This window comes from Anser cygnoides, chromosome 5 (genome assembly GCF_040182565.1).
Source record: "Anser cygnoides isolate HZ-2024a breed goose chromosome 5, Taihu_goose_T2T_genome, whole genome shotgun sequence".
Taxonomy (NCBI): Eukaryota; Metazoa; Chordata; class Aves; order Anseriformes; family Anatidae; genus Anser; species Anser cygnoides.
Genome location: NC_089877.1, coordinates 19,364,320 through 19,387,412, shown reverse-complemented (window position 1 = coordinate 19,387,412; position 23,093 = coordinate 19,364,320). Strand labels below are relative to the sequence as shown.

Sequence of the window (23,093 nt, the reverse complement as noted above, 5' to 3'; positions counted from 1 at the left end):
TTTGCATATTGAACTTTGCCAAGTTCAGCTCCACCTGTGCCTTGGTTTTCCTGATCCCATCCATGTACTCTTCCCAGGCCATATATCCCTGCTCCCACTACTTATGCATTTCCTTCTTACACTTCAGTTTGACCAGCAGGTGCTTACTCAGCCGTACTAGTTTCCTGTCTTCCCTGCTTGATTTGTTACACATGGGAACCAATACCTCTTGTGGTCTGTGAAAAGCGTCCTTAAAGAGCTGCCATCAGTTAATTTATCTCTAAGGACGATTTCCCAAGGAATACCATCCACTAGTTCTTTAAACTACTGAAAGTTTGCTATCCTAAAATTCAGGGTCCTGACTCCTTGCCAGGCTCATTATCTCTCAAGGTCACAAACTCCACCCATGGAGTAATCACTGCAGCCCAGAGCATCCAATCTTGATCTCTTTAATCAGTTCACCTGATGGTGATCAGCAGGTCCAGTAATGCTTCTCCTCTGGCTGTTGCATGACATATCATGCAAAATGCCAAATCATCACTCTGGCCTCTTCCTCACTTTATTCCCCTGTGCCCATGCGACCACTTGCACTCAACAGTTCATTAGAGAGCTCCTTCATGGCTCTTGATTTTGCTGCAAACAGGCAAAGCCGTCATGTTCAGCACCAAACACATTGTTGAGAACCAGGGAATTAGCAAGTTGTCTTCGTTCAGCCTCTACTCCAACTTGTAAGTTCAGAGTCTACCAGGTAGTTGACACAATGAGTACTGTGTAAGAGTGGAAGCACTAAGACATCACGTACTACTTTCCAGCTGGCTCTTACAGCAGTGTCATAGAAGTTGCCACTTTCTATTGCACAAGCATCTGTAGTCTTTTCAACAGTTTCATTGTTTCTCAGTCAGAGCTCGTCTCAGACTTCTGCATAAAACTATCCAGCCTCTAGTATTCAAGGCACATTGTTGTCTTATTTTAGGTGGCAGTAATGACCACAGAAGGGGAACAGAGCACTTTCGTCATTTTAAATTGCTTTGTTCTGGTACCAGAGACATATCACCAATCTTCTCAAAGTCTGCAGCATACGCACAAGGCATGTTCCTTAACAGCAATTTCCTCAAGAAGGATGTCAATAAACAGCAACAGAACAATTGACTCAGTCTTGACACACTGTTTTCTAGCACCTTGTTGAGACTGAAATAAGGACGGGCTCAGAAGTACAACTTAAGGCTGCCTAAGGTAATGGTTTAGGTATTATATCAGTATTGCTCTTGCAGTTATCACTAAACATTGTATCTAAGGTGTAGAAAGGACAACTAAAATGGGGATAGAATTCCTACCAGGAAGTAAGCTGAGAACCCAACAAGAAACCCCCTAAATTAGAGGCCAGCTCTGCCAGTCTTGAATTCTTTTTAGCACTGAATAATGATTTTTAGCACAACTTCCAAGAAGAGAGGAACACGTCACTACCCAGACCATAGGCAGGAGAGGGGTGGGCATCATGGCTTTGAATCCCTTTGGCTAGGGAGAGAATTGAACCTAGGCAACTCTTGTGGCATAGCAACTGTGTATTAGTGCACTGACATAACAACTCTATCACGAAAAAGTGGAGGAACACCTCTTTTATCTCCATTTTAGAAAGAAAATAAACATAAATATTCTCTGAAAAGCACGGTCCAGACAGAATATCAAGCTTGTTTCAAGCATGCCTATGGGATTAGTCCCCTCAGGCAATATGGCAGACAGGAAAAACTAATATGCTCCACCCTTAAGTGGATGATAAGAGGAAAATTGCTCGGTGAGACAGTTCTGTACATGCACAGAAGTATAACTCAGCATTTGAAGAGCTTTAGAATAATAGCAGAACCCACTGAGCCAGATACAAGCAACACTTGAAGGTATTTTAGGTGGGAGACTAGGACATAACCCTCTATGGCATCCAACTCTATTGTAGACGTTGTCTATTTCTTGTTGATTGCCCCATAATGGATATTTATTATATACACTTTGTGACTTTCTTCATGTCAAACAAAGCTGTCCTCCAGTCAATTATTTAAGAGCTTATGAAATAACACTGAAGAACTCTGGCAATATTTTGCAAGTGCAGATGGGAAGAGGAATCAATTAACAAGTCTAATATGGGATTAGCTTTATCCTTTGGAAGAGAGAGGTCAGGGCTTTTTTTTTTTTTTTTTTCCTCCCCCCTCAGAAGTCTCTGGACTCTGTAGTTTTGATTATTCAGAAAGGCAACACCTTGAAACAAACATTTTTGTTTAACAGCTGGCTGAATAACTATGAATTTATATCTACCTGAAATGACTGGAATAAGGCAAAGAAACTTTGAGGATGCAGATACAGTTGGGTGTACAAACTGAACTCTACCAAGCTTTTATTTCCCCTGATTTCAAATAGAATTAAACTTTGAAACCCTATGAGAATCTGGGAATAGGATTGTTGTATAACAAAAAGCACACTGCATAACCTGCAAGACACATTGTATTTACATGAGCAGAACTCATTTCCTAACAAATGTGTCACGTTTCTTTGGCTCTGCAGTTCTTGCAGCCCTCCTTGCTGTTAGAGCCCTCTGAAGGTTGACATTTGTTTACTGTAAAACGGGGTGGCCATTTGTGCCATCACTGACTTGTGGGGAAAGGATCCTCTGAGATACCTCTGGGAATCTGACAATTTTGGTGTATCTGTATAAGAAAAAACGCTACTAGCAGAATCTTAGTATAAAGTCCTGAAGAAAGCAGTGTTCTGCAAACTGCTTCCCTGATTTCCTTCGTTCTTCAAGGTATTCCAGATTACACACAGTGCCCTTCAGGGAACATTAAGTTTATGAAGAATTTTGGATGCCAAACTAAGTGGCTTGCCAACTGCTCACCAGGAATTACCCCAAATTCTTGAAGTTTGTGAACTATGTTAGAACTAGACAAAGTTACACCAGCTTCATGCATGTTAATAACCTTTACGAAACAGGTAAAGAGAAAAATCAATATTGACACAGAGCCCACTGTAGGATCAGTTAAGGAGACAAATATTTTAATTAAAAGGAGGTTGCAAAAAGACTGACTCAATCAATTAATACATTCAAACAAGTAGAACACTAGCAAAATGAAATGAATAATCACATTGATTCGTGAGACTGAAACCAGGAAGAACCATTTTGTGTCAGTCATGTCTTTAAAGAATTTCAGCAGGACCCAAGATCTCCACAGCTTTTAAGTCTCACTAGTAATAAAGCATAGGGATCCTTAATACTTAAATTACCTTCACCAGGAAGAGCATTTTTAAAACGTCTTCATCTTTTACCAAGTAGAGGAGGCAGTGAAACCCCTGCATTCATCTTAAGACAGTACTAACACTTAAGTACTTCTAAAAAAATGTTACTACTGTTACACATAATTGCGGATAACTGACCTCAGCTTTGGAAAAACAGAATTATTTTAGGTAGTAGTTAGAAGGGATTTTCAAATTACACTCGAAGCAGTTTCTGAATAACAGTACGTTTTAATCTAAATCTTTTTCAATGACATCTGTTGGCTATTTTTAGGAAATAAATAAATGAGTGTTATTAGTACCTGCACATGCAAGTTGTAACTAAAAAAAAATGGACATGTTCTTAAAAAAAAAGTCCAAACTCCTTCTGCTCTCTTGGAATCTTTAACTTATGGGCTTGGTAATATTTGTCACTTAGAAGAACACTGATGTTGTCTGTAGCTTGTAATGCATGCAATTTGCTCCTCAATGGGTTGCAGATGTGTCTGCTTGTCCACAGTGATATTTCACTTAAAGTTCTTTTGTTTTCCCCTTCTGCATGGTTTGTCCACTGAAAGCCTGAGGCACAGAGTTCTGGATTTGAATGGCAGAAGAGAAGAATTCCTTTTCTTCCACTTGGTCTTTGCTCTTGCAGGCACATTGTCTACTTATTTGGCATTACAAACTGCATTCACAGTTTTAGGTCAGTTAGGTAAATACACCACAATACAGGTTCTGCTAGTGTGGCTCAGTTGTCTCATAATGGACTGTATTTGTTGTAATTCATTTTAGAAAGTGACATCATTTGATAATTCCTTTGCAAGGTCAGCAAGAATAATCACAGGTCATATGCTCTTTCTAAAACAGATACTGACTATCAATCTAAAAATCACGAAGAGGTACTTTATTGTTATCCTTGGATTTCTCTTTTTTCCTTTATTCTAGCTTTTCCAAATAACCATGTTATCATTACTCAACTGTTATCGCCTTCTTTTTGTTTTTGTCCTGCTACTAACTGATGTCTACACATCTCTGTTCTTTCATACATCCTCCATTTCATCTCAGCTCTCATGTCTTCTCATTCACAATTTACCTTTCCCATAACTTTAAAGGACTTTCAGTGAAGACACTCCACTGCAGGCCTACTCCTCCTAGCTTCTTCATTTTGTTGGCTCTCTCACAAACCAATAGGAGAATTCTGCTGTTCTTAGAGACCTACTGTGCCTTCCACACAGGCTGTCACTACGCTTTCCACTAGCGGAAAATGCACAGGACCATAAGTAAGGAGGGGCTAGGTCCTTCTTGGGGCCAAACAGCTAAGTACGGTGTACAAAACCTATGAGTTAGTTCCAGGAAAGGAGCAGGTTCCTGGGGATGCTGAAGTAGAGGAAAAATTTGTGAGGACCAGAAAGGCCTTCATGGAATGAGAGTTTGATTTATAGGTACGATTTAATTGGTTTTGGTTTTTTTTTTGGATACAGGAAACTTAGTTGCCTAACAGCCTAGGTATGCAGATTCCCATATGTCCTTGAAATCACTTGGAAATAAGTATTTAGATAAAAATTAATACATATAAAAGTCAATAAAAGCAAATATAGGACCCTATATAACCTTGTGATCTGGAACCACTCCTCAATGCCTAGGTTCCTGAGTCTCATTCAGAGCTGGTCTACTGAAACTAAGAGTTTTAGAAGTACTCTAACATCAGCAAGAATCTATAAAGCATCAAATCAGAAAGCTAATCAGACAGCACAGTCACCACTCAAATACATATATTTATACATCAAAAAGTCTGTATAGTATGTATTATTTTTGACTGCATTTAAACTAGCTCTTTTAGGTGTAAAACTTAGTATCCAGTTATCTACTTCCCTATGCAATTCATGAACAGTACATTTTATAACACCTAATTTCACTAGTTAGAGCAAGTAGTGCAGATGTGATCACTAGTGCTGGCAACATACCCCAGACCATCTTGTTCCTTTTGTATACCTATTTTATCTATTCTAGAATATCCTTTAAAGATCACCCCCCATCCTAATGTGTTCTGACTTCCTGCAGTTTGATTTGTCCTATCCATTTTCACAGAGCCACTAAGCCACCACTATGAATTTCCATTTAAATTTTCCCATAAGCAAGAAGCTGGGCTGCTTTCATCCCTCACCTACACAGTAAATTGGCCAAGCTTATTCAAGAGCTACTTCTCCCAAATTTAAAGGCCCACTTTAACACGGTTCTGAATGCTGAGTTTGAGAGCAGCGCAAAATAGAAATATTGTGGTTCAGAACAAGGAAAAAAAGGTATCTTTAATCCATTCCCCCCCCCTTTCTTTCTGAAAGTTGCTTTGCCCAGCTCCCAAGTTCCTATGCCAAAAGCCACAGACACTCTGTTTGTCTTCACTGACTCTTTGCAGCAGCTGTCTGGTGAAGAGGTTCCCTCTGAGAGCTGCCAGTTTCTATCCATGCAGATAGGCTTCAAGCCAGTGTTCCCCAGACTCCTTCAGTGAGCTGCCAGAAGAGAAATTTAAAAAAAAAAAAAAAAAACACTTATGGAGAGGCACTATTCGGCTTCAGGGGAGGCAAATTGCTAACAGTAGCAGTTCAGAGGGGAAAAATATACTTGCTTAAGGAATGAAGATGGTTTGAAGTGGGGAAAACATGAAAAAATAGATTAAAAACTGCATTGAGAGAGTTCTTCTAGAAACAGGAGAACTGGGAAGAATATAGTTTTTACAGTAGATGAGTGGAATAAGCTGTGTCAGAGACAGCAGCAGTGCCTGGAAAGGCTCCAATATACTGTGCCTGAGCTAACAAAGCAAAATTTGGGCTCTGGATAACACCAGACATTTCTCCTGTTCCTAACAGGTGGCATATGCAGCAAGGTGTGGTGGAAGGGGAGTTCAAACCATTCCTTCTTATTAAGGGAGTATCTCTCCTGGCTTCCCCTGAGTGGCCTTGACAGTTTTAATCCCAGGCAATATGCTAAATACCTAGCAAGCATTTTTAAATAGAATACGAAAACCACAAGACAGGTATATGGAATGCTGTTTCCTTAACAGAAAGAGCACTTCTATATATAAAGATGCCTGTATCATGGCTGAGGGCTAGAACACTGTGTGATTGGACCTGATACTGGGAATTCCCTCTCAATGAGATCATGGCCTCTCTCTTCATATTACCAACTGCAGTTAAAAGTGCTTTAAGGAAAAAAATAGGTTTGATCACTCCACAGATATCAATTTAAAATGGTTGCTTATGTGCATGTCCCTCACTTGCATGCTATTACAGAGCAAAACTGTTGTGTTAAATTGATACTTACTGCAAAATATCTACAAAGGCTCTGAGTAAAGTCTTGCTTTTATACTCAATGCCATGCTTGTCACAAAGGGCTTTCACAAGAGGAGCTGCTTTCCAGTAGTTATGTCGAGGCATTGTGGGGAAGAGGCTGCAGAATTGAATAAGATTTAGCTATTGTAGGGCTTAGCTTGCACCATGCCCTGGTCACATTGTTCAAAACATTTCCCAGCCATCCCCCAAAATGAGAGCAAAGAATCTTCTGATGAATATAGTTTCACGTGAGACTACAAGACTTTTATCACTTTTAAGTGCCCCATATTATTCCCACTAATCATACTCACTGGTGTTCAATTTGAAAGTTCAAGTGCCCAGTGAACCAGTCATTGAACAGAGATTGGTTCACATTGCACGTTGCATGGAGCTGGGAGGAAAAGAGACATGATTTAGCTATTGTATAATTTTTCTGAAAATCCAGATAATTGAACCCCGGCAATCATTTCCCATCCTTATCTAACATAAAAAGCAACTCAGTGTCAGGGATCATTACCTTCATTGCCCTTAAGAATTAAAGAAAGTCTAGATTGAAATGGATTGTTAAGATACAGCTTAATTTGGTTCTTGGCTCAGGAATAGCTTCTTCACTGACATCCACATAGGCCTGAATGTGATTCTTTTAAGAGCTTCTCCTCACTTCTTTCATTTGGATAGAAAGAAAAGATGCCTAAGAAGAAGAAACAAAAAGCATTCTTCTGGACTCTTCCAACTTGTACAAGTGGAATCAAATGGAAAAGTATGAGGACAAAATCTGTGTACACATGTACAGATGAGCTTCTTCTCCAATAAATTACACATCTTGGGTAAGTTTCTTAAATCTAAGTGTCCTATTTTCCATCTTAAGAGTTTGAAAGTTTTTGACTACTACAGAAATACACAGCTGAATGCAGAAAACAGCAATGACAAACCTCATTATGAAAGCATTAACGTTAGCTATGAGAAGAACAATACTATCTTTGTCCTATAATTCAGGACTACAGATCCAGTTTCCAGAAGAAAGGAGATTCTCACCTGAGTAGATACCCAGTCTTTGTTCTTATCATAATCAATGTTCATTGGAATGTGATTCATCTGCGAGACCCAAATAAACCATGTACTCTCTAGATACCTGACCAGATAAACACAGGAACACATTTATGTTATCTCTAATCTCATCCAAACTTGTCATTAAAATACAGTTAGGCAACTGACACAAAAAGGGCCAGGGAGTAGGGGGGAAAGCTTGCTCTCCACTGGCAGTTACTAAGGAGGCCCCAAAAATCAATTGCCTGAAAATATTTATCTATCCAGCCTCTTAAGTCTTGTCTTATATAACAGGGCACTTTTACATAATTCACTATTTTCTGTTCCCTGCCTTTCCCTCCTCTTAGGAGTTGCCTCCTAACTTTTAAGAACCACTAAATCTGTAGTTGCAGATGGCCCTGAGCAGCCTCCCCACCACCTCCAGTTTATAGTGTTTTTCTTGGCTCACTATTTGTTTCTGTGAAAAAATATAATTTTGTAAAGTCTGACTAGTATGCATAGTATGACTAAGTTTTATTGATTTCCATTCACGTTCATTATTGTTTACTGATATTAGTTGTGGGGTCTTTGGGTATGCTGTGTGTTACCTGGACATCCAGTAATACACCATGAAATTGCTAAATCCCATTAAAGGAACATACATGAGACAAACTCGGATGTTGAAAGACACAATCAATAACAGTTCCTGTATAAAAAGAAAGAGGAAAAAAAATAAAAGAGATGCTTTTGTTGAGAAAGTCCCTCTATCCCTCCACTTCCTCCTCTTCTCTTCACTTGAACTGCAGCATAAAATACGTTCCTTGTGCAATCAAGAAGTGACATAATCATTCTGCCTCCTGAGTGTATCCCCAAAATATTCCCATTGCACTCACTTTACCATCAGTAACTAAACACCAGCAAATAGACCCATAATCCCACTCCATCTAGGTCTGATAGTTTTCTGTTAGCTTTTATTCTGCTGCTAAAAGCCTCATCCCAAAAAGTCACTCTGGACTTGTTGAGAGAGTGGCATTCCTGCTGCAGCAAGTCTCGAATCAGCCTTTTCTACCCCAGACCCCACAGTCACCTCAGCTGAAGGGTGATGTAGCCACATAGCAGTGTTGTAGGTCATGCCTAAGGGGCAGCTAAGCACCGCACAGCCCCTTGCTCAATTCCCCACTCCCAGGAGATGGGGTAAGAGGAAAGGAAGAGTAAAAGCAATAAAACTTGTGGGTAGAGATAAATATTGCTTAGTAAATGAAGAATTGGAAGACAGAAAAAAATACAAAACAAAGCAAGTGACACAAAAACAGTCACTCGCCACCTCCTACAGGTAGCCTGACGTCCAGCCTGTTCCCAAGCAAAAGATGGCTAATCTCCCTAAACCCCTTCTTCTCCCTTTTATTGCTAAGCATGACATTTTATGGCATGGAATGTCTCTTTGGTCAGTTTGGGTGATCTGCCTGGTTGTGTCTTGCACTAGTCATTGGTGGGTGTGGAGGGATGAGGGGCAGAGTGAGAAACAGAGAAAGCCCTGATGCTGTGCAAAAGTGGTTTAGCCATAGCTAAAAATGTTGGTGTGTTATCAGCATTTTTGTCACAAATCTAAAACACAGTACTACATGATCTGCTAAGAAGAAAATTAACTCCATCCCAATCAAATACAGTACAAGTGGCAATATCTGTTGAAAGGTTTCTAGTCAGTGCAAGCAGTGCTTACCAACCACTTTTTCCTCTTGATTGCAAAGTAGAATACAGACAGCTGGAAGAAGGGTACAAGGGCAAGTGGGGCCAATACTGAAGGAAAGAATGAAAGCAGAAAAACATTTATAACACTCCACCATAAATCTTACAGAAAGCAATTTTTCTTTCACTGCAAAGAAGAATCTATCTCCCATTTACACTAACCTTTACATTTCTATATAATCTGTTCCTCTTCTCATTCCAGCATCCATCACCTCTTCTTTTCTTTCCCATCTGGTTTTCTTTCCTATCCCTTTCTTCCTCACACCTGATTAACCCTTTTATGGTACCCAACATCACATAATCAGGGGCAGTTACTCCTTACATGAAGTGTCCTTAATGTGATGGTCCCTGAAGCTGTGACTTTAATGGAAGTATCTTTAATGCCATTATTTTGGGAAGGAAATGCAGGTGTGATTATTGGGTGGGGGTTCCTACAGCACTCCAAGAAAGCAGAAATACTCACAGATGAAATATTTATGCTGATAATTATAAGGCATGAACTTCTTCTTTTTTTTTCCAAGCTGGAAAAAAAAAAAAAAGACATTGTAATGGGCTAGTTGGAGAACTGAGACACTTCATGAGATATTCCTTATTCCTGTATAACAAACTTATTTAACATACTTCTTAAATCTGTCTAATCCTACCTCTCTTATTGAAAAGCAGGTACTGAACTCCCAAAGCAGTGGAGAGAAACAGATTTCATCTGAGCCTCTACATCCAGATATCAGTACATGCAGATGTGAGAACACAGCAATTTTTAGGAAGAGTTCCAAAACTCATGATAAGATAGAAAAATACTCAAAAATAACAAAAATGCTCAGAAGGCATTTGAATTTTGCAGGGGAAGTTTTCAGTGATGGTGATGAACATCCCAGGTTTTTGAGTGGTAAAGAAGACAGTGGTCAGAAAATACATAAGAATTTGGATGTTATCCTATAACAACTAAAATCATTTCTACAAGATCCAAGTAGTAAACACTCTACAAAGGCATCTGCCTTTTTGTCGAATATTTTAACTTCATGAAACGGCAAAGAGATTAAATATTTGTATAGCATAAGTACTTTTATTGCTTCACAGTGTTTTTTTCCACTATTCACACAAAAGGATTCTTGATATCATCTGCAAATTTTGTGCTTCTGATTCTTCAAAGGACAAAATAATGAGGTAGAGCAAACTATTTCCATAGCTCCCCTGTTACTGAGAAAAAAATCAAAAATATTTACACTAGATCCAACCAACTGAAACCAACCAATCAAACTGAACTAAATTAAACCACTGAAATCCATTTTACCCATCCACAGCGTGCCTGACTCATTTCTGTTAAAAGCAGAAAAAGATGAGAACTAATTTCCTACACTTTCGTTCTAGATACTGCACATTCATGCTAATATACAGCCATGAGAGATCTTTCAGAAGATAACTGGCTAAATTCTTCCAGGTTTCAGCTAACAGTTTTCTATGAATAAATATTTTGTATAAGCTCTCTTCCCAGGAGTCTTTCTGAGACAGTGGAGTTGGAATTTTCTACATGCATTGGAGAACTACAATTTCTTTGCTTATTACTAGCTGAAGGAGAAAGACACATAATTTAAAGAGGATGTTTTAGCTAACCAAGAGGCCCTTTCTTCGCCCTGTGAGTAAACAGAATTGCTGGGGAAAGAGAAGATAAAGAGACCTTATTTAGCCTAATGATATCTCAAATCACAGGAATGAGGGGGAGCTGTGTTCATGGTTTTAATTTTTATAAAAGTAAAAAATTTATGATTAATAAATAATTTGCTATAGTGGTGCAAGATTTAGGTGCAAAGCAGCTCCCACAACCAAAAAGACCACAAGGGAACATCTGACTATCTACAATATCACTAACAATATCTAACACCAATCACGTGAACTGAGTCACTCTTTGGAAGGGTTTCAAGGTGCTTACCATGCTCTTCTAGCAACATAGAGAACTTAAGTACTGAATTTAAGACTTTACTTCCCAGGACCTATCGCCTAAGCATCATGATAACCAGGTCAGAGGTAGGTGCTTAAGTTAGATACATCAAACTGGAACCTTGGCATGAATGATAGACCAACAGATAGAACAGATAGACCAAGAGACTGTCAGACCTTCAAACATTTTGGAAATTATGACAGGTTCAGCCAGAAAGTGACAATCCATGTTTTTATCCATGTTTTTATACTTCAGTCTATAGCTTTCTGTCTTTAAATCTTTTATGGCATAATTTTGACTTTTTGACTATTTGCTTCTCCAGGCTATATCTTAGCATTGTCCAGATGCCCCCACACTCACCTCCACTGAGAGTGTCTTTCCCAAGCTGAACAAGAGAGGGTGCATATTGAGATCAGGGTCTTTGCGGAAGCAGTTGGGTTTGGCATGGTGCTGGTTGTGCAGATGATTCCACCAGCTAGCAGGTAACCCCTGCAGGAAAAGTCAAAGACCAGGAATTCAAATTCGAACAATATCAGCAATTCCATCGCTATTTATTCACCTGTTATTGAATGTTGCACTGCACTTTCCTCACAAGTAGTGCCGCCTGAAAGTAGGGACACTCCCATTCATTGCTTCGACCAGATTAGCCCCAGAGAATATTCCCACAGTGAGGCAATTACCTTCAGAATATTTATCACAATGATCTGCAGCAGATGATTCCATTTAGGCTTCCTGAAGACAGAGCAGTGTCCCAGATCATGTTGGAACCAGCCCATCTGGATCTAGAAGACAAAAGGATCACCAGAGAAACTGAATCACAGCAGTGTTGTATTAATTTGCGCATGGGAGCCTCTGTAACTCCACAGCGGTAGTTCATCTTCCTCCTGTTTTGAGGAAGAAACACTACTTGTAGTCCTATCTGCTCAGTGCTGAGAACTTTCTTCCTGGCCACTGTCCATCAAAGCTGCTCAATGCCAGATATGGATTTTATTGTAGCAGCAAAGTGTCATTACAATTAATATGTCTGTTACAGCATATGTCTATGACTGCCATTGCAAATATATATAATTTCCAAGTAACCATCTAGAAAGTGCAAGACTTTCTAAATCCAGAGCTTCCACTCATTTCATGAATGGATGGACTAATGTAGGGTTTCAGCACTACTAAGAAAGTCTTGCTTTCCTCTCACCCTCCAACTTCTCCCACCCAAGGACCATAGAGTCCTGTTTCCTCCTTTCCTACTCTGACCCTTGCATGTTTCATGCCTTTCTATGAGTTGAATTAGTTTAGTAATCCAGCAGAAAACTCTTCAGGGTTAGCAAGCGGAGTCAGCTCCTAAAGGACCCAACAAACACCAGAGCCATCAGACAATAAGCAGAATGTGGAGCTGGAAGAGGAACTGGGAATGAATGCTGCCTCTTCTCTCTAGTGTGAGTGATTAGATCAGCTCATCTCATCTTGTGAAACTGCCAGCTCAACCTCATAGCACCCCACCAGCCATAGTGAGCAGCTTGTCAGCAAACCTAGACTTGCTGGAAGCAATGAAAATTGTGATGTAGAACATGGTTGTTGTCTTCAGCCAGCTTATTAGATCTAAGAGAAGGCAATAAAGTGATGACTGGAATATATTTCATTAATCCTCTCCATCTGGAAGAAATGACATATCTGCACTGATGAACTGCTGTCAGTGTTTTACCTGAGCAATGGTGAAGAACGCCATGCCAACAAGGAAAGGCACTAAGGATATCCCAAAGTACCAGATCATGAGCCAGGATGCAGCATCGAGTACCAGGAGGTGAAGAAAAATCATGAAGAAAAAGGTGTAATTTGGCTTCAGAAGTCCCATCTTCTCGACGGTGCAGCGCAGCTCACGAAAGTCCTCTAAAAGTGACTTCTGTGGGTAAAGTGAGTGTTAATGGACTAGCTACTTTAAAAACATAATGCAGCAGACACAGGAATCCCAGAGTAGCCATGGAACTCAGTGGGGATCTCTACCAGAAGGGTCTCTGTGCAAGAATAAGCATGAGATCAATAGATCTCAGCTTTGCTTTGACATTGGAAAAGAAGTTGCTGACGGGCTGTGTTAGTGAGACATCAGAGTAGGAAGAACTGAGATGACTTTGGCCATTTGTCACACTCAGGTGTGGATCTAGCTTTTCTGGAACAGCACTGCATGTTTCCATGCATGACTACGGGCAGCTACCTCCCCACCACCCAGCCTATGGCACAGTGTCAGTTATGCTGTTCCAGAAATTATATCTGCTACCCCCTCTTTCCAATTTCTCCTCCCCTGCTGAACCCCAATCCATTAGATTCTAGGACACTCACTTTTTTATTAGACTCAAAGCTGGGTTGATCTGGTGCCAGCTCCCCGATCAGCAGTGATTTCAAGTATTTTCTCACCAGAGCCTTGTCATTGTGAAATGCTACAAAGGCATCCTGATAAATACACAAACGAACGCAATAAGAAAGGTGTACTTTTAAATGCCAGATGCCAAGCCTCTTTTTTTTTCCCAGACCATTGATATAATACATAATCCTGATTCCTTTTTTTTCAGAGACCTTCAGATTTTTGTTCCTTTAGTTTAGTTCCCGTAGTTCCTTGCCATCAACAGGAGCTGGGTCCAAGGAAGCTGGAGAAGTTTCAAGAAACTAGATGGCATAAAAATATCTGGGTGAGGCTGGTAATAAGCATGAACATGTTTGATGAAAAACTATTTGCAGAGGGAACATGCTCTTTCATCTGTTAGTTTCAACACAGTCCTTCCTTAGAAGGCTTCAGCCAGCAGCCCTGCCCTATGGATAGGACTCAGGAATAGGAAAACACATCAGTGAATGACGTGTCTCTTTGCCATGCTTAGAATACAATGATGTTTTTGAAATCCTGTCTTTATTACACTAGGGCCCAAGGAAATGTATGCTGAAGTTCCATACACAGCAGGAATAACTGGTTATCTCTTACAGTTCCCTCTTTTCAGAATAATTGATATTCTGGGCATCCGAATTACACAAGTGACACAAACTGATCTGTTCAAGAACCATTCATAGTACCAGTTTCAAAATGAAATATAAAATATGGAATAATAAAAAATAAAAAAAATCACAGGAAACTCCAGACAAACCACAGCTCTTCTGTAACTCATCTCCTCAGTGAATGTTCCAGAAGAAAAGTGAAGACACTGACCGTACTCCTTTATCTTCCAGAAAGAGTAGATGCAGCAAAACCCTCAGTGTCTGACCACCCACGCTCATGCTTATTTTAGCTCTGATAATAAATGGGAGTGATCTGTTAGTCAGGACAAAAACAAATCTGCACACTTCTGGACAAGAATAGGATTTCCGTTGTGCAGTCATTCCTCTTGACTCTCTGTTCAGATAAGGCCCATCCTTGAGCACTATAGAAGTCAGAGAAAGGTGACATTTTGAACCGATGAGCTTTCAACAGACCTGGTGGCCCTTTGTCAAGGCGAATAATCAGAAACCCTGTCCAAACCCATAGGTCTGGGGAAATCTTTCTGTTGTTTTTGTGCTCCTCATCCTGCAGTTTTTTGTATGTTTTTATGTAGGTTCCTCTTCCCAGGAATTCTAAAACTGAATAAAGCAGTAAGTATCTATACAGGAGCTTAAAAAAGGCGCCAGAGGCCTTTTATGCATAAGCTCCTATACACAATTTCAGTATTATAGATCTGTATCAGAGAAATGAAAGTTTTTCCATCCTGCAACATGTTGTTTATCCTCTTTGCTCTTAGGTTCTGATTAACATCTTCTGAGAGGTTAACTTTTAGGAAATCATCTGCAAGGCACCTGACCCCCAACATCTGACATCAATGTAATGCCCTGCAGAGCATGTTGTCTATATATGCAAAGTAATGCATATAGAGGAAGATAATTCTCACCATATATATAAGATTATGAACTGTATTGGTCAAGAGTACTTGGTAAAAAAAAAAAATAAAATCCTGGACTTTAGGCAATGTCACATATCAGACAAATTCTTGAGACATCTTCCAGTTCTGCTTTTATGTAAAAGTGTACATTTCTCAGAATATATGAACAATGGATTTAGTAGCATTTTAAAAACAAAGATAATAATAAAGATTAGCTGAATAAAAAAAATCAAAAACATGACAGAATGTCATCAAAATGAATAAATCCACAGTGCTGGATGACTGCATGTAGTTCTGGTCCTTCTGTCTTCAAAACAGTGTAGTATAGCTATACACAGGCAACAAAGATGGTGAGAGTTCTGATACAGCTTTCTTACTAGAAGACTACCTTGGGAAAGAGGTAACAGGTTAAAGAGTTTTCAAAATCACGAGTAGCATTGAGAAACGGATGGAAATATATTCACAATTTCATAACATAAGAATAATATGATCAGGAATAGGGTTTAAAATGTATGAAAGTAATAGTGAGGCATAATGAGGAAAAAACAGATTGTACTATTATTGTCACAGGGAATACCACAAGATCAAAGGTCATTCTTTGAACTCATTCATACCAGACAAATTCACTGTTGATAACACCTATGTGTGTCTATAAAGCATGATAATCTAAACACAGTCTTGAGCTAGAGGTCCCTAGCAGTGGTGGCTGTTGAAGCTGGGAGGGCACAGCCTGGGGAAAAAAGCATTCTAAGTATTCCATATTCCTATACTCCTTTTGCAAAAGTCCAGTAATGGAAACTTCAGGAGACAGCAACGGGGATCACTAAAATGGCTTGGTCTGTCTGGTCTTACATTCTTAAATCTGGCAGCCTCAATGTCCCTATTGCTGCAGCAAGCCCATTACAGCATGGCACAAAACATCAGCAGAAAGGGTTGTGTACATTTAAAATGGGCACATTAATCTTTACAAACACAGTTTTCGTGGAAAGAAAGACTTTTAGCATGGGCAGCATGCTTAACTCTTTTTAAAGACTACGTTGAGTTGGTATACACAAGTTTTACTTGAAAAGACTGACAGAGAAGATTACAGGCTGGTTAGAGAGGTGACAGAGGCTGGTGGGCAAGATTGGTGCTCCTTCTTCAGCCAGTTTTTGATGCAGCACTGTTGGCAACCTCACATCATCCTATACAGATACTGCACAGTGGACAGACAACCCTTCCTTTAGATCAGTGTTGTATCTGACAGCCTGTGAACCTACCAGAGCTAGAGAAAAAAACAAAGGAGACCCAGAAGTTTTTCTTCATTTGAGAACACTAGGTATTTTTCTGCCTCATTTTCAGCTAGGGTGAAAGGAATGATTTGTGAGTAATAGCTTCTCTGATCCATTTTGGTCTATGAATTAGGAAATGCTATCCTATTTTGCAAACTGAAAACTGATGAATAATCAACTTTCTTGAAGTTAGAAAGTCTTTCATGACGAGAAATAAATTTGGGTTCCTGTAATGTAAGTTTATATCCTAAACCTGGTCATGCTTCTAATGAGCATATAACAATTCAGAAATTCTGTATCAACTTTTATCAAATAGTCTAATTAAAATTTGTTTTTTCTGTCAGTGACCAACAAATTAGAGAAATCCTGTAAATCAAAGGTTTTTGCAAATAATTCTGGAAAATCTACTTTCAGATAATTATTTGTAGATTTTTTTCCTCATCTTATGCAGTCAAATATCATTCTATTGATTTCTGGGTCATTTTTCCTGTATTTTACTTCTTTTTCTCCATCCTTTGAAATAGACATTTCGTCAAGACTCTCTTCCATCACCCACCTGTACAAAAAAAGAAGGTCCTTCCCTTGATGACCCCCTTTTCTCGCTGCACTGCCCCCCCAAATTAATTTCTCTTTATGCTTGAATATTACCTCCTCCTTATTCACCACCTTCCTCTCTCTTCGAATTTCATTTGCTTATGTCATATCAGTGTTGCTCAGAGTCCACACTGAGCATACCACCTCCCACCCTCTTCCCTTTCACACTGCTGCAACAGGAACACTTTTCAGGCACCTGGAAGACAGCCTGCCTAATCATGCCTGGTGGCAAGGCAACGTACACGGCTACGCGCTGTTTACATCGGCAGGTAACGCACCCAAAGAGCTTTACAATTTGCATAGCTGGTAACTCTGACCTTGAGGGTAACCAGAATGGTATTTTTACAGACAGCACAGACATATCCACTACGTTATCTGACCAAGCAGCCAACCAGCCCAGGTGTTCTCTGCTGCAGTCCCACCACACCATCCTACCACAGCAATGGCACCACCTTCCTCCACTGTCACCCTACATCTTACCGTCGCATCTTGCCCAGCATAGTGGCTAATAACTCGGCTGCCTCCAGGGTGCTGTTTGGAAAACGTGCTGACATCGTAAACATTCCTGTCAATCACCAGCCACTGCTGCTGACTTTGGCCACGGCCGTTGTGGATTTTGATCTCTTCCCAAGTGAGATGCTGTGGAAAGTCTGAAATGGGTTTTGCCTCCTTTTCAGTGGAGCCAGTCTGTGGAGCCATCTGCGCAGCCAGATGTGCATTCAGCACTGAGATTAATTAGTCTAAGCTTTGCCACACTGCGTCCAGACAGGTGAACCATGTCAGCCTACCCGTTATACAGTCCCACTGGTAACCACTCCCTGTGCTTCTAGGGCTGGTGACTCCCCACCCCTCCATAGCTCCCTCCTCTTTCATGTTCGCACCAGAACCTGACACACCCTTAAATAAAAGCTGTTTCTTCTTGCCCTTTCTTAGTTGCCATTGGAAGGTCTGATTACTCATAAGACCTGTAGGCTACATCATGGAAGACAAATATACATAAGCAGAAACCATTTAGGAAGATAATGTAGGAGTCTGTTATTCAGTTAAATGAGATGGCAATATAACAGAAATATATATATATTAATGACCTCCTTCATAGAGCATTAGGAACTGGATAAAGTAAACGCTAACTTCTTTCCATAGTGCTGATTGAACATGGCGTTAGCCAGAAGAGAAATCTGAGGAAGACTGTTGGCTGCTCTTCTGCAAGACACATTCTCTGACCTTCTCAGAAAACTGAAGCACTATCAGCAGCCTGTAATGCTTGAATTTGTCATTAATGTCAACAAATCCTACATTTACCAGATTTACTGTGGAGCTTCATAATGCCATAGCCAAAACATGTCATAGATATGTCTATGGGACAAATATGTCCCATACAGCCATAGCTGTAAGGGAGCCTGTGTGGTAAGCCAAATGTTACCACTAAATATGTCTGTTAACATATCTCATTCAACTGCAATTCAGTTTCAGTTATGTTAGATTGCATATTAACACCACTTTGTATACAATTGTTCTCAGGGTGTCCTGTGTATACTCCAGTTACTCAATCATCTCATTATTCAAACAATTCATAAGTAAACAACAGATATTGGGGTTGAGACTAAACAACTCCTAACACCAAGTCTGTCTGTAGATTTGGAGTTTCTAAAACTCTGTTTAATGACACTGTAAGTCCTGTGGAAAATGACACCTTAAGTATTGTGGAACCAAACCTGAAATATCTCTGCTGTTCAGAGATAATCTGGCATATACTAAAGAGGTAAGAATTATCAGCTGTGATAAGTAGTAAAGGCCCTGCTTGCTGATGGTGATTGGAAAAGTAAGGCTGTGCTTTCCAATGGAGTCACATCATTTTTGCAGCTGACCCAGGAAAAAACTAAGCCCACACTATATGAAATATTGCCCTACTTCAGATTCAGGAATCGCTTAATCTGGTATTTTATTTTTTATTCTGAAATGACCACCCTTGGGTGCTTTTGAGGAAGGCACAAGCAGTAGGTGCCGGCCATGGTATCCCAGACAGAAAACCATGGCCTCTGCATCTCTTGTGGCCTCTCCAGCCAGTCACCAATGTGACAAGATGGAGGTCTCGGGGAAACACGCAGCTGTCCAGGTCTTGGGCTGCAGGGTGTGCCCGAGTCTTCTGTCGGTGTCCGACAGCAGCAGCAGGGGGTATGCCTGTGGGAGGTGTGCCCTGGTTGAGGAATTGCTTGGCCTGGTGGCGGAGCTTCGGGAGGAGGTGAGTAGGCTGAGGAGCATCACGAGTCAGAAAGGGAAATTGACTGGTGGAAACATACTCTACCCTCCGTGAGACAGACTCACGAGCCTGCCACAGCACAAGTGTCTCCTGCTACACAGAAGACAAAAGTTCCCCCGTTCCGCCAGGCAGTAGCAGGGGACCTAGGCCAAGGGGGGGAATGGAAGCAGGCTCCTGCTCGGGGTGGTAGGTGAGCCCTCTCTCTGCCCACCTCACCTTCCCATCTACCCTTACATAACAGCTATGAGGCTCTAGAACATGACAGTCAAAACAACGATGTAGATGAAAGCCCGTCCCAGCTGGAGAGGATGCCTAAGGCAAGGCAACCTACCCCTGCATCGCTACATCTGTCAAGAAAGAACGAAGGGTTATCGTCATCGGGGACTCCCTTCTGAAAGGGACAGAGGGCCCAGTATGCTGACCGGACCCAACACACAGGGAATTCTGTTACGTCCCTGGGGCTCAGGTGAGAGACATTGCCAGGAAAGTCACTCGCCTGGTACGGCCCACCGACTACTACCCGCTACTGGTTTTTCAGGCTGGTAATGACAAGGTAGCAAGGAGAAGTCCGAGAGCGATCAAAAGGGACTTTAGGGCTTTGGGGCGACTAGTTAAAGGTTCAGGGGCACAGGTTGTGTTTGCCTCTGTCCTTCCAATAGGGGGGATCGATGTTGACAAGCAGACTTGTCACATTAATGTGTGGCTTCAGAACTGGTGCAACCAGCAGAACTTTGGGTTTTTCGATCATGGGAAGGTCTACGCGACACCAGGCCTGCTGGCACCAGATGGGATGCGCCTCTCTCAGAGGGGGAAAAGGATTTTTGCTCAGGAGTTAGCGGGGCTGATAGATAGTGCTTTAAACTAGAGTCAAAGGCGGAAAGGGATAAAACCAGGCATGCCGGTGATAAGCTAAGGGATGGTGTGCTAGAATCAGAGGGACTGTGTGCTAGTGAGGTCCTTCGGTCTGCTCCACAAAGTGCTGCATGCAATGAGGTGCATTTGAAGGGCTTCTACACAAACTCATGCAGTATGAGGAATGAAATGGATGAGCTAGAAGTCTTGGCCCAGTCCCACAGCTACGACATCATCGGCATAAGCAAAATCTGGTGGGATGAGTCCTGTGGCTGGTGTATTGCAATAGATGGTTACAGGCTCCTCAGGAGGGACAGGCAGGGCAGGCGAGGTGTGGGGGGGTGGCGATGTATGCAAAGGAGGGGCTGTGTGGAACTGTGTAGAACTTGAAGTTGGCAATGGCAAAGTTGAGAGCCTCTGGGTAAGGATTAAGGGACAAACAAATAAAGGGGATAGCGTTGTGGGAGTTTATTGCAGACCACCCAGCCAGGATGATGACAGAGGGTCTTGTGGGGAACGTAGTAACTGGCAGCCATCTTGGTCATAGTGACCATGAAGCAAGCGATTGAGTTTAAAATTTTTGATGACAGAAAGAAAACTGCCACCAAAACTTCAGCCCTGGATATGGGGAGAGCAGACTTCACGCTGCTCAGGGGACTAGTTAGCAAGGTTCCCTGAGAAACTGCTTTTGAAGGTGCTGACGTCCCTCAGTGCGGGTCAGTCTTTAAGCACTGCCTCCTAAAAGCACAGGATCATCAATTCGCAGGTTTGTGTTACTTACATGAGCTAAGCAACTGTATTTTCCAAGCTCTCAACAGGACACACATGACTGGAGAGCCCTCTGCAGTATGTTGAAGAGAACACTCTTTCCCTACAACCACCCCCTCTACTCCCTCAGTAACCACTGTCAACACACTGAACAATTTGTAAAAGGTGTTTTTTTTTTAATTTGTTTGAGTATACTACAAAACCCTGGTTTTTTTTTTTGTTGTTGTTTTGTTTTTTTAATAGGCATTCATAACTGAAAACTTCATCCTCTCTTGATGGGATGGGGACTGTCTCACACTGAGTTTCCAAACCAGCGTGGCATATACAGTCACCAAGCACATGAAGAGTGCCACTACTATTTTTTCCTTTCATTATTGTCCGAATTTCCAGGCATATACAGCAAGGAGATACACTGGCCTGGTAGCAGGATTTGGTCATAAAAAGATGATCAGCTTTCAGATCAGCAAAGCACCCCAGAGAACTCAGATTTATCTGTTTTACCTTCCGTGCCCATTTGGTGAGAGTAAGCACACACAAGACTGAACTTAGCTATGTTAGTTAGCTCAAGGTGTGGTCTGCGTTTCTCAAAACATAGATACTTGCCTACTGAGACCTCAAATAAGCAGCTGTTAGCACACATGAAAACATTCAGATTATTTCCTGCCTCCTTCTTTTTCAGTTTGCTACGCAAAAAATTCTGGTCCCCAAGGAATTGGTTTTGGTGGCCTCACTCAAGTGAAAAAGAAAGAATGCGAATGAGAAGAAGTGGATGCAACAGTCTGCTGTTGGTGTCAGCAGATAATAGTTGTGAAGTAAAACAAAAATATCACAAATTGCTAATAAACTAGGGCATTAGTTTAATATTCTCCACCTTGCAGAAAAGCTTGGGAGTTCGTATCTTAAGAAATTCTTAGAATAGCCTAAAAAAAAAGTTACTGATAAAGTTAGATTTATGTTTACTTTAGAGCAAATAAAGACAAAAACTTCTGTGCAAGGAACATTATTGCTTCTTAAACTACTATTTAGCACAGTTTAGACTCAATTTTGAAAGACTCAGCATACTGTCCCATTAAGACTGAGGTACCTTATGGATCACAGAATTGTAAAGGTCAGAGCGTTCCGACTTAGGCCAGTTTCCTAGAGGTGTTTTGAACATTTTGACATTATTTGTATTATGGCAAAGGAGATGTTACTAACTTTGAGACAATTAAAAAGTACCTGAAATTCTCTCTCTCAGAGGCAGCTATTTCTGAAGAAATAGCAAATTTTCTTAGAATACAGTGTTGTCAATTTTGTTATTGTATGTTTTCAAGCTACAATAAAGTACTCATATTGCTTCACATTTTTTGTTTACTTCAATTTGCTTGTGCTTTATGTCCCAAATGTCAGATTAATGCATTTCACTGAGATTAATGAAACCCTCCATTTCATAACTGCCAGAGTTCTGTCTCATTACTTTGCTTTACTCTACGTTGTCAGTTCCAGACAGTATTTAAGTTTCATTTTCTGATCTTGATCTGTTTCTCTGCTAGTTTTCATTTTAACTGTTTTGACCTCTGTTCAAACACACTGCCCAGCCTGCAGCTCTGGCCTGGCCTTAGCATCCTGGGCATATGACTGCACAATAACTATAGATTTATGCATGCGGTTGAGAGTAGCTCCCTGTTATATACATTGGTATTTTCAATCATCTAATTATTCATTTTCATAAACTAACAAGGCATACACACATGCAAAACATAAGACAAAGCTATAAGAAAAAGCCTGACTGTTTGCGCTTACCTGTTCTTGAACTCTACTGGTCACACATCCCTTGAATCTATTTTAGTCTGTAAAATATACTAAGATGCATAGAGAGTGTTTTTTTTTTTTTTTTTTAAACATGTAAACCCACTGAATACAGAGTTCCAATATGTTTTTTGTTGTTGTTTCTTTTTTTTTTTTTTTAACAACATAAGATAACCAATAAAATTACAGGGTGTTATATTGAATTTTTAAATATGAACTCTCCCCTTAATTTTCAAATGTAATTTTTATTATCTGCAAAAGAACACTAAGTGTACCGACATGGTTTTGAAGTTTTGCCATAAAAACTTACCTTTAAAAATATATTTAGTGCCATCACATGAAATTTCAAACAGTTTAAGCGCATACTAAATGTGCAAACAGTGATTGTTCCATATTCGAATCTGC

At 40.5% G+C, this 23,093-nt stretch overlaps 1 protein-coding gene across 2 annotated transcripts; it reads right to left on the bottom strand.

Annotated features, from left to right (window-relative positions):
* Nucleotides 1-2,762: 2,762 nt before the first annotated feature.
* On the bottom strand, nt 2,763-23,022 carry LOC106044856 (acyl-CoA (8-3)-desaturase-like). Of its 2 annotated transcripts, none has more exons than XM_013195047.3 (12): nt 17,501-23,022; nt 13,597-13,707; nt 12,965-13,162; nt 11,949-12,050; nt 11,629-11,757; nt 9,796-9,853; nt 9,307-9,383; nt 8,195-8,292; nt 7,596-7,692; nt 6,872-6,951; nt 6,553-6,678; nt 2,763-5,741 (listed from the first exon to the last, which is right to left on the bottom strand). In XM_013195047.3, exons 1-12 carry the CDS (start codon nt 17,717-17,719, stop codon nt 5,690-5,692), a joined length of 1,347 nt encoding a protein of 448 aa, XP_013050501.1. In that variant the 5' UTR covers nt 17,720-23,022; the 3' UTR covers nt 2,763-5,689. The 2 variants fall into 2 exon arrangements, 1 of the variants encoding a protein (XP_013050501.1); XR_001212514.3 differs by lacking the exon at nt 2,763-5,741 and adding an exon at nt 7,078-7,251 and having other exon boundaries at nt 6,623-6,678.
* Between the last annotated feature and the right edge of the window lie 71 nt (nt 23,023-23,093).

What these genes read in the sequence shown, in the direction of transcription:
- LOC106044856 (XM_013195047.3), bottom strand. Translation starts at nt 17,719, where the DNA reads ATGGCTCCACAGACTGGCTCCACTGAAAAGGAGGCAAAACCCATTTCA. An exon ending in CGTTCTTCACCATTGCTCAG is followed by an intron (nt 12,051 to 12,964) that starts GTAAAACACTGA and finishes TTTGTCTTCTAG; the next exon opens with ATCCAGATGGGCTGGTTCCA. An exon ending in GTGTATTACTGGATGTCCAG is followed by an intron (nt 7,693 to 8,194) that starts GTAACACACAGC and finishes TTATCTGGTCAG; the next exon opens with GTATCTAGAGAGTACATGGT.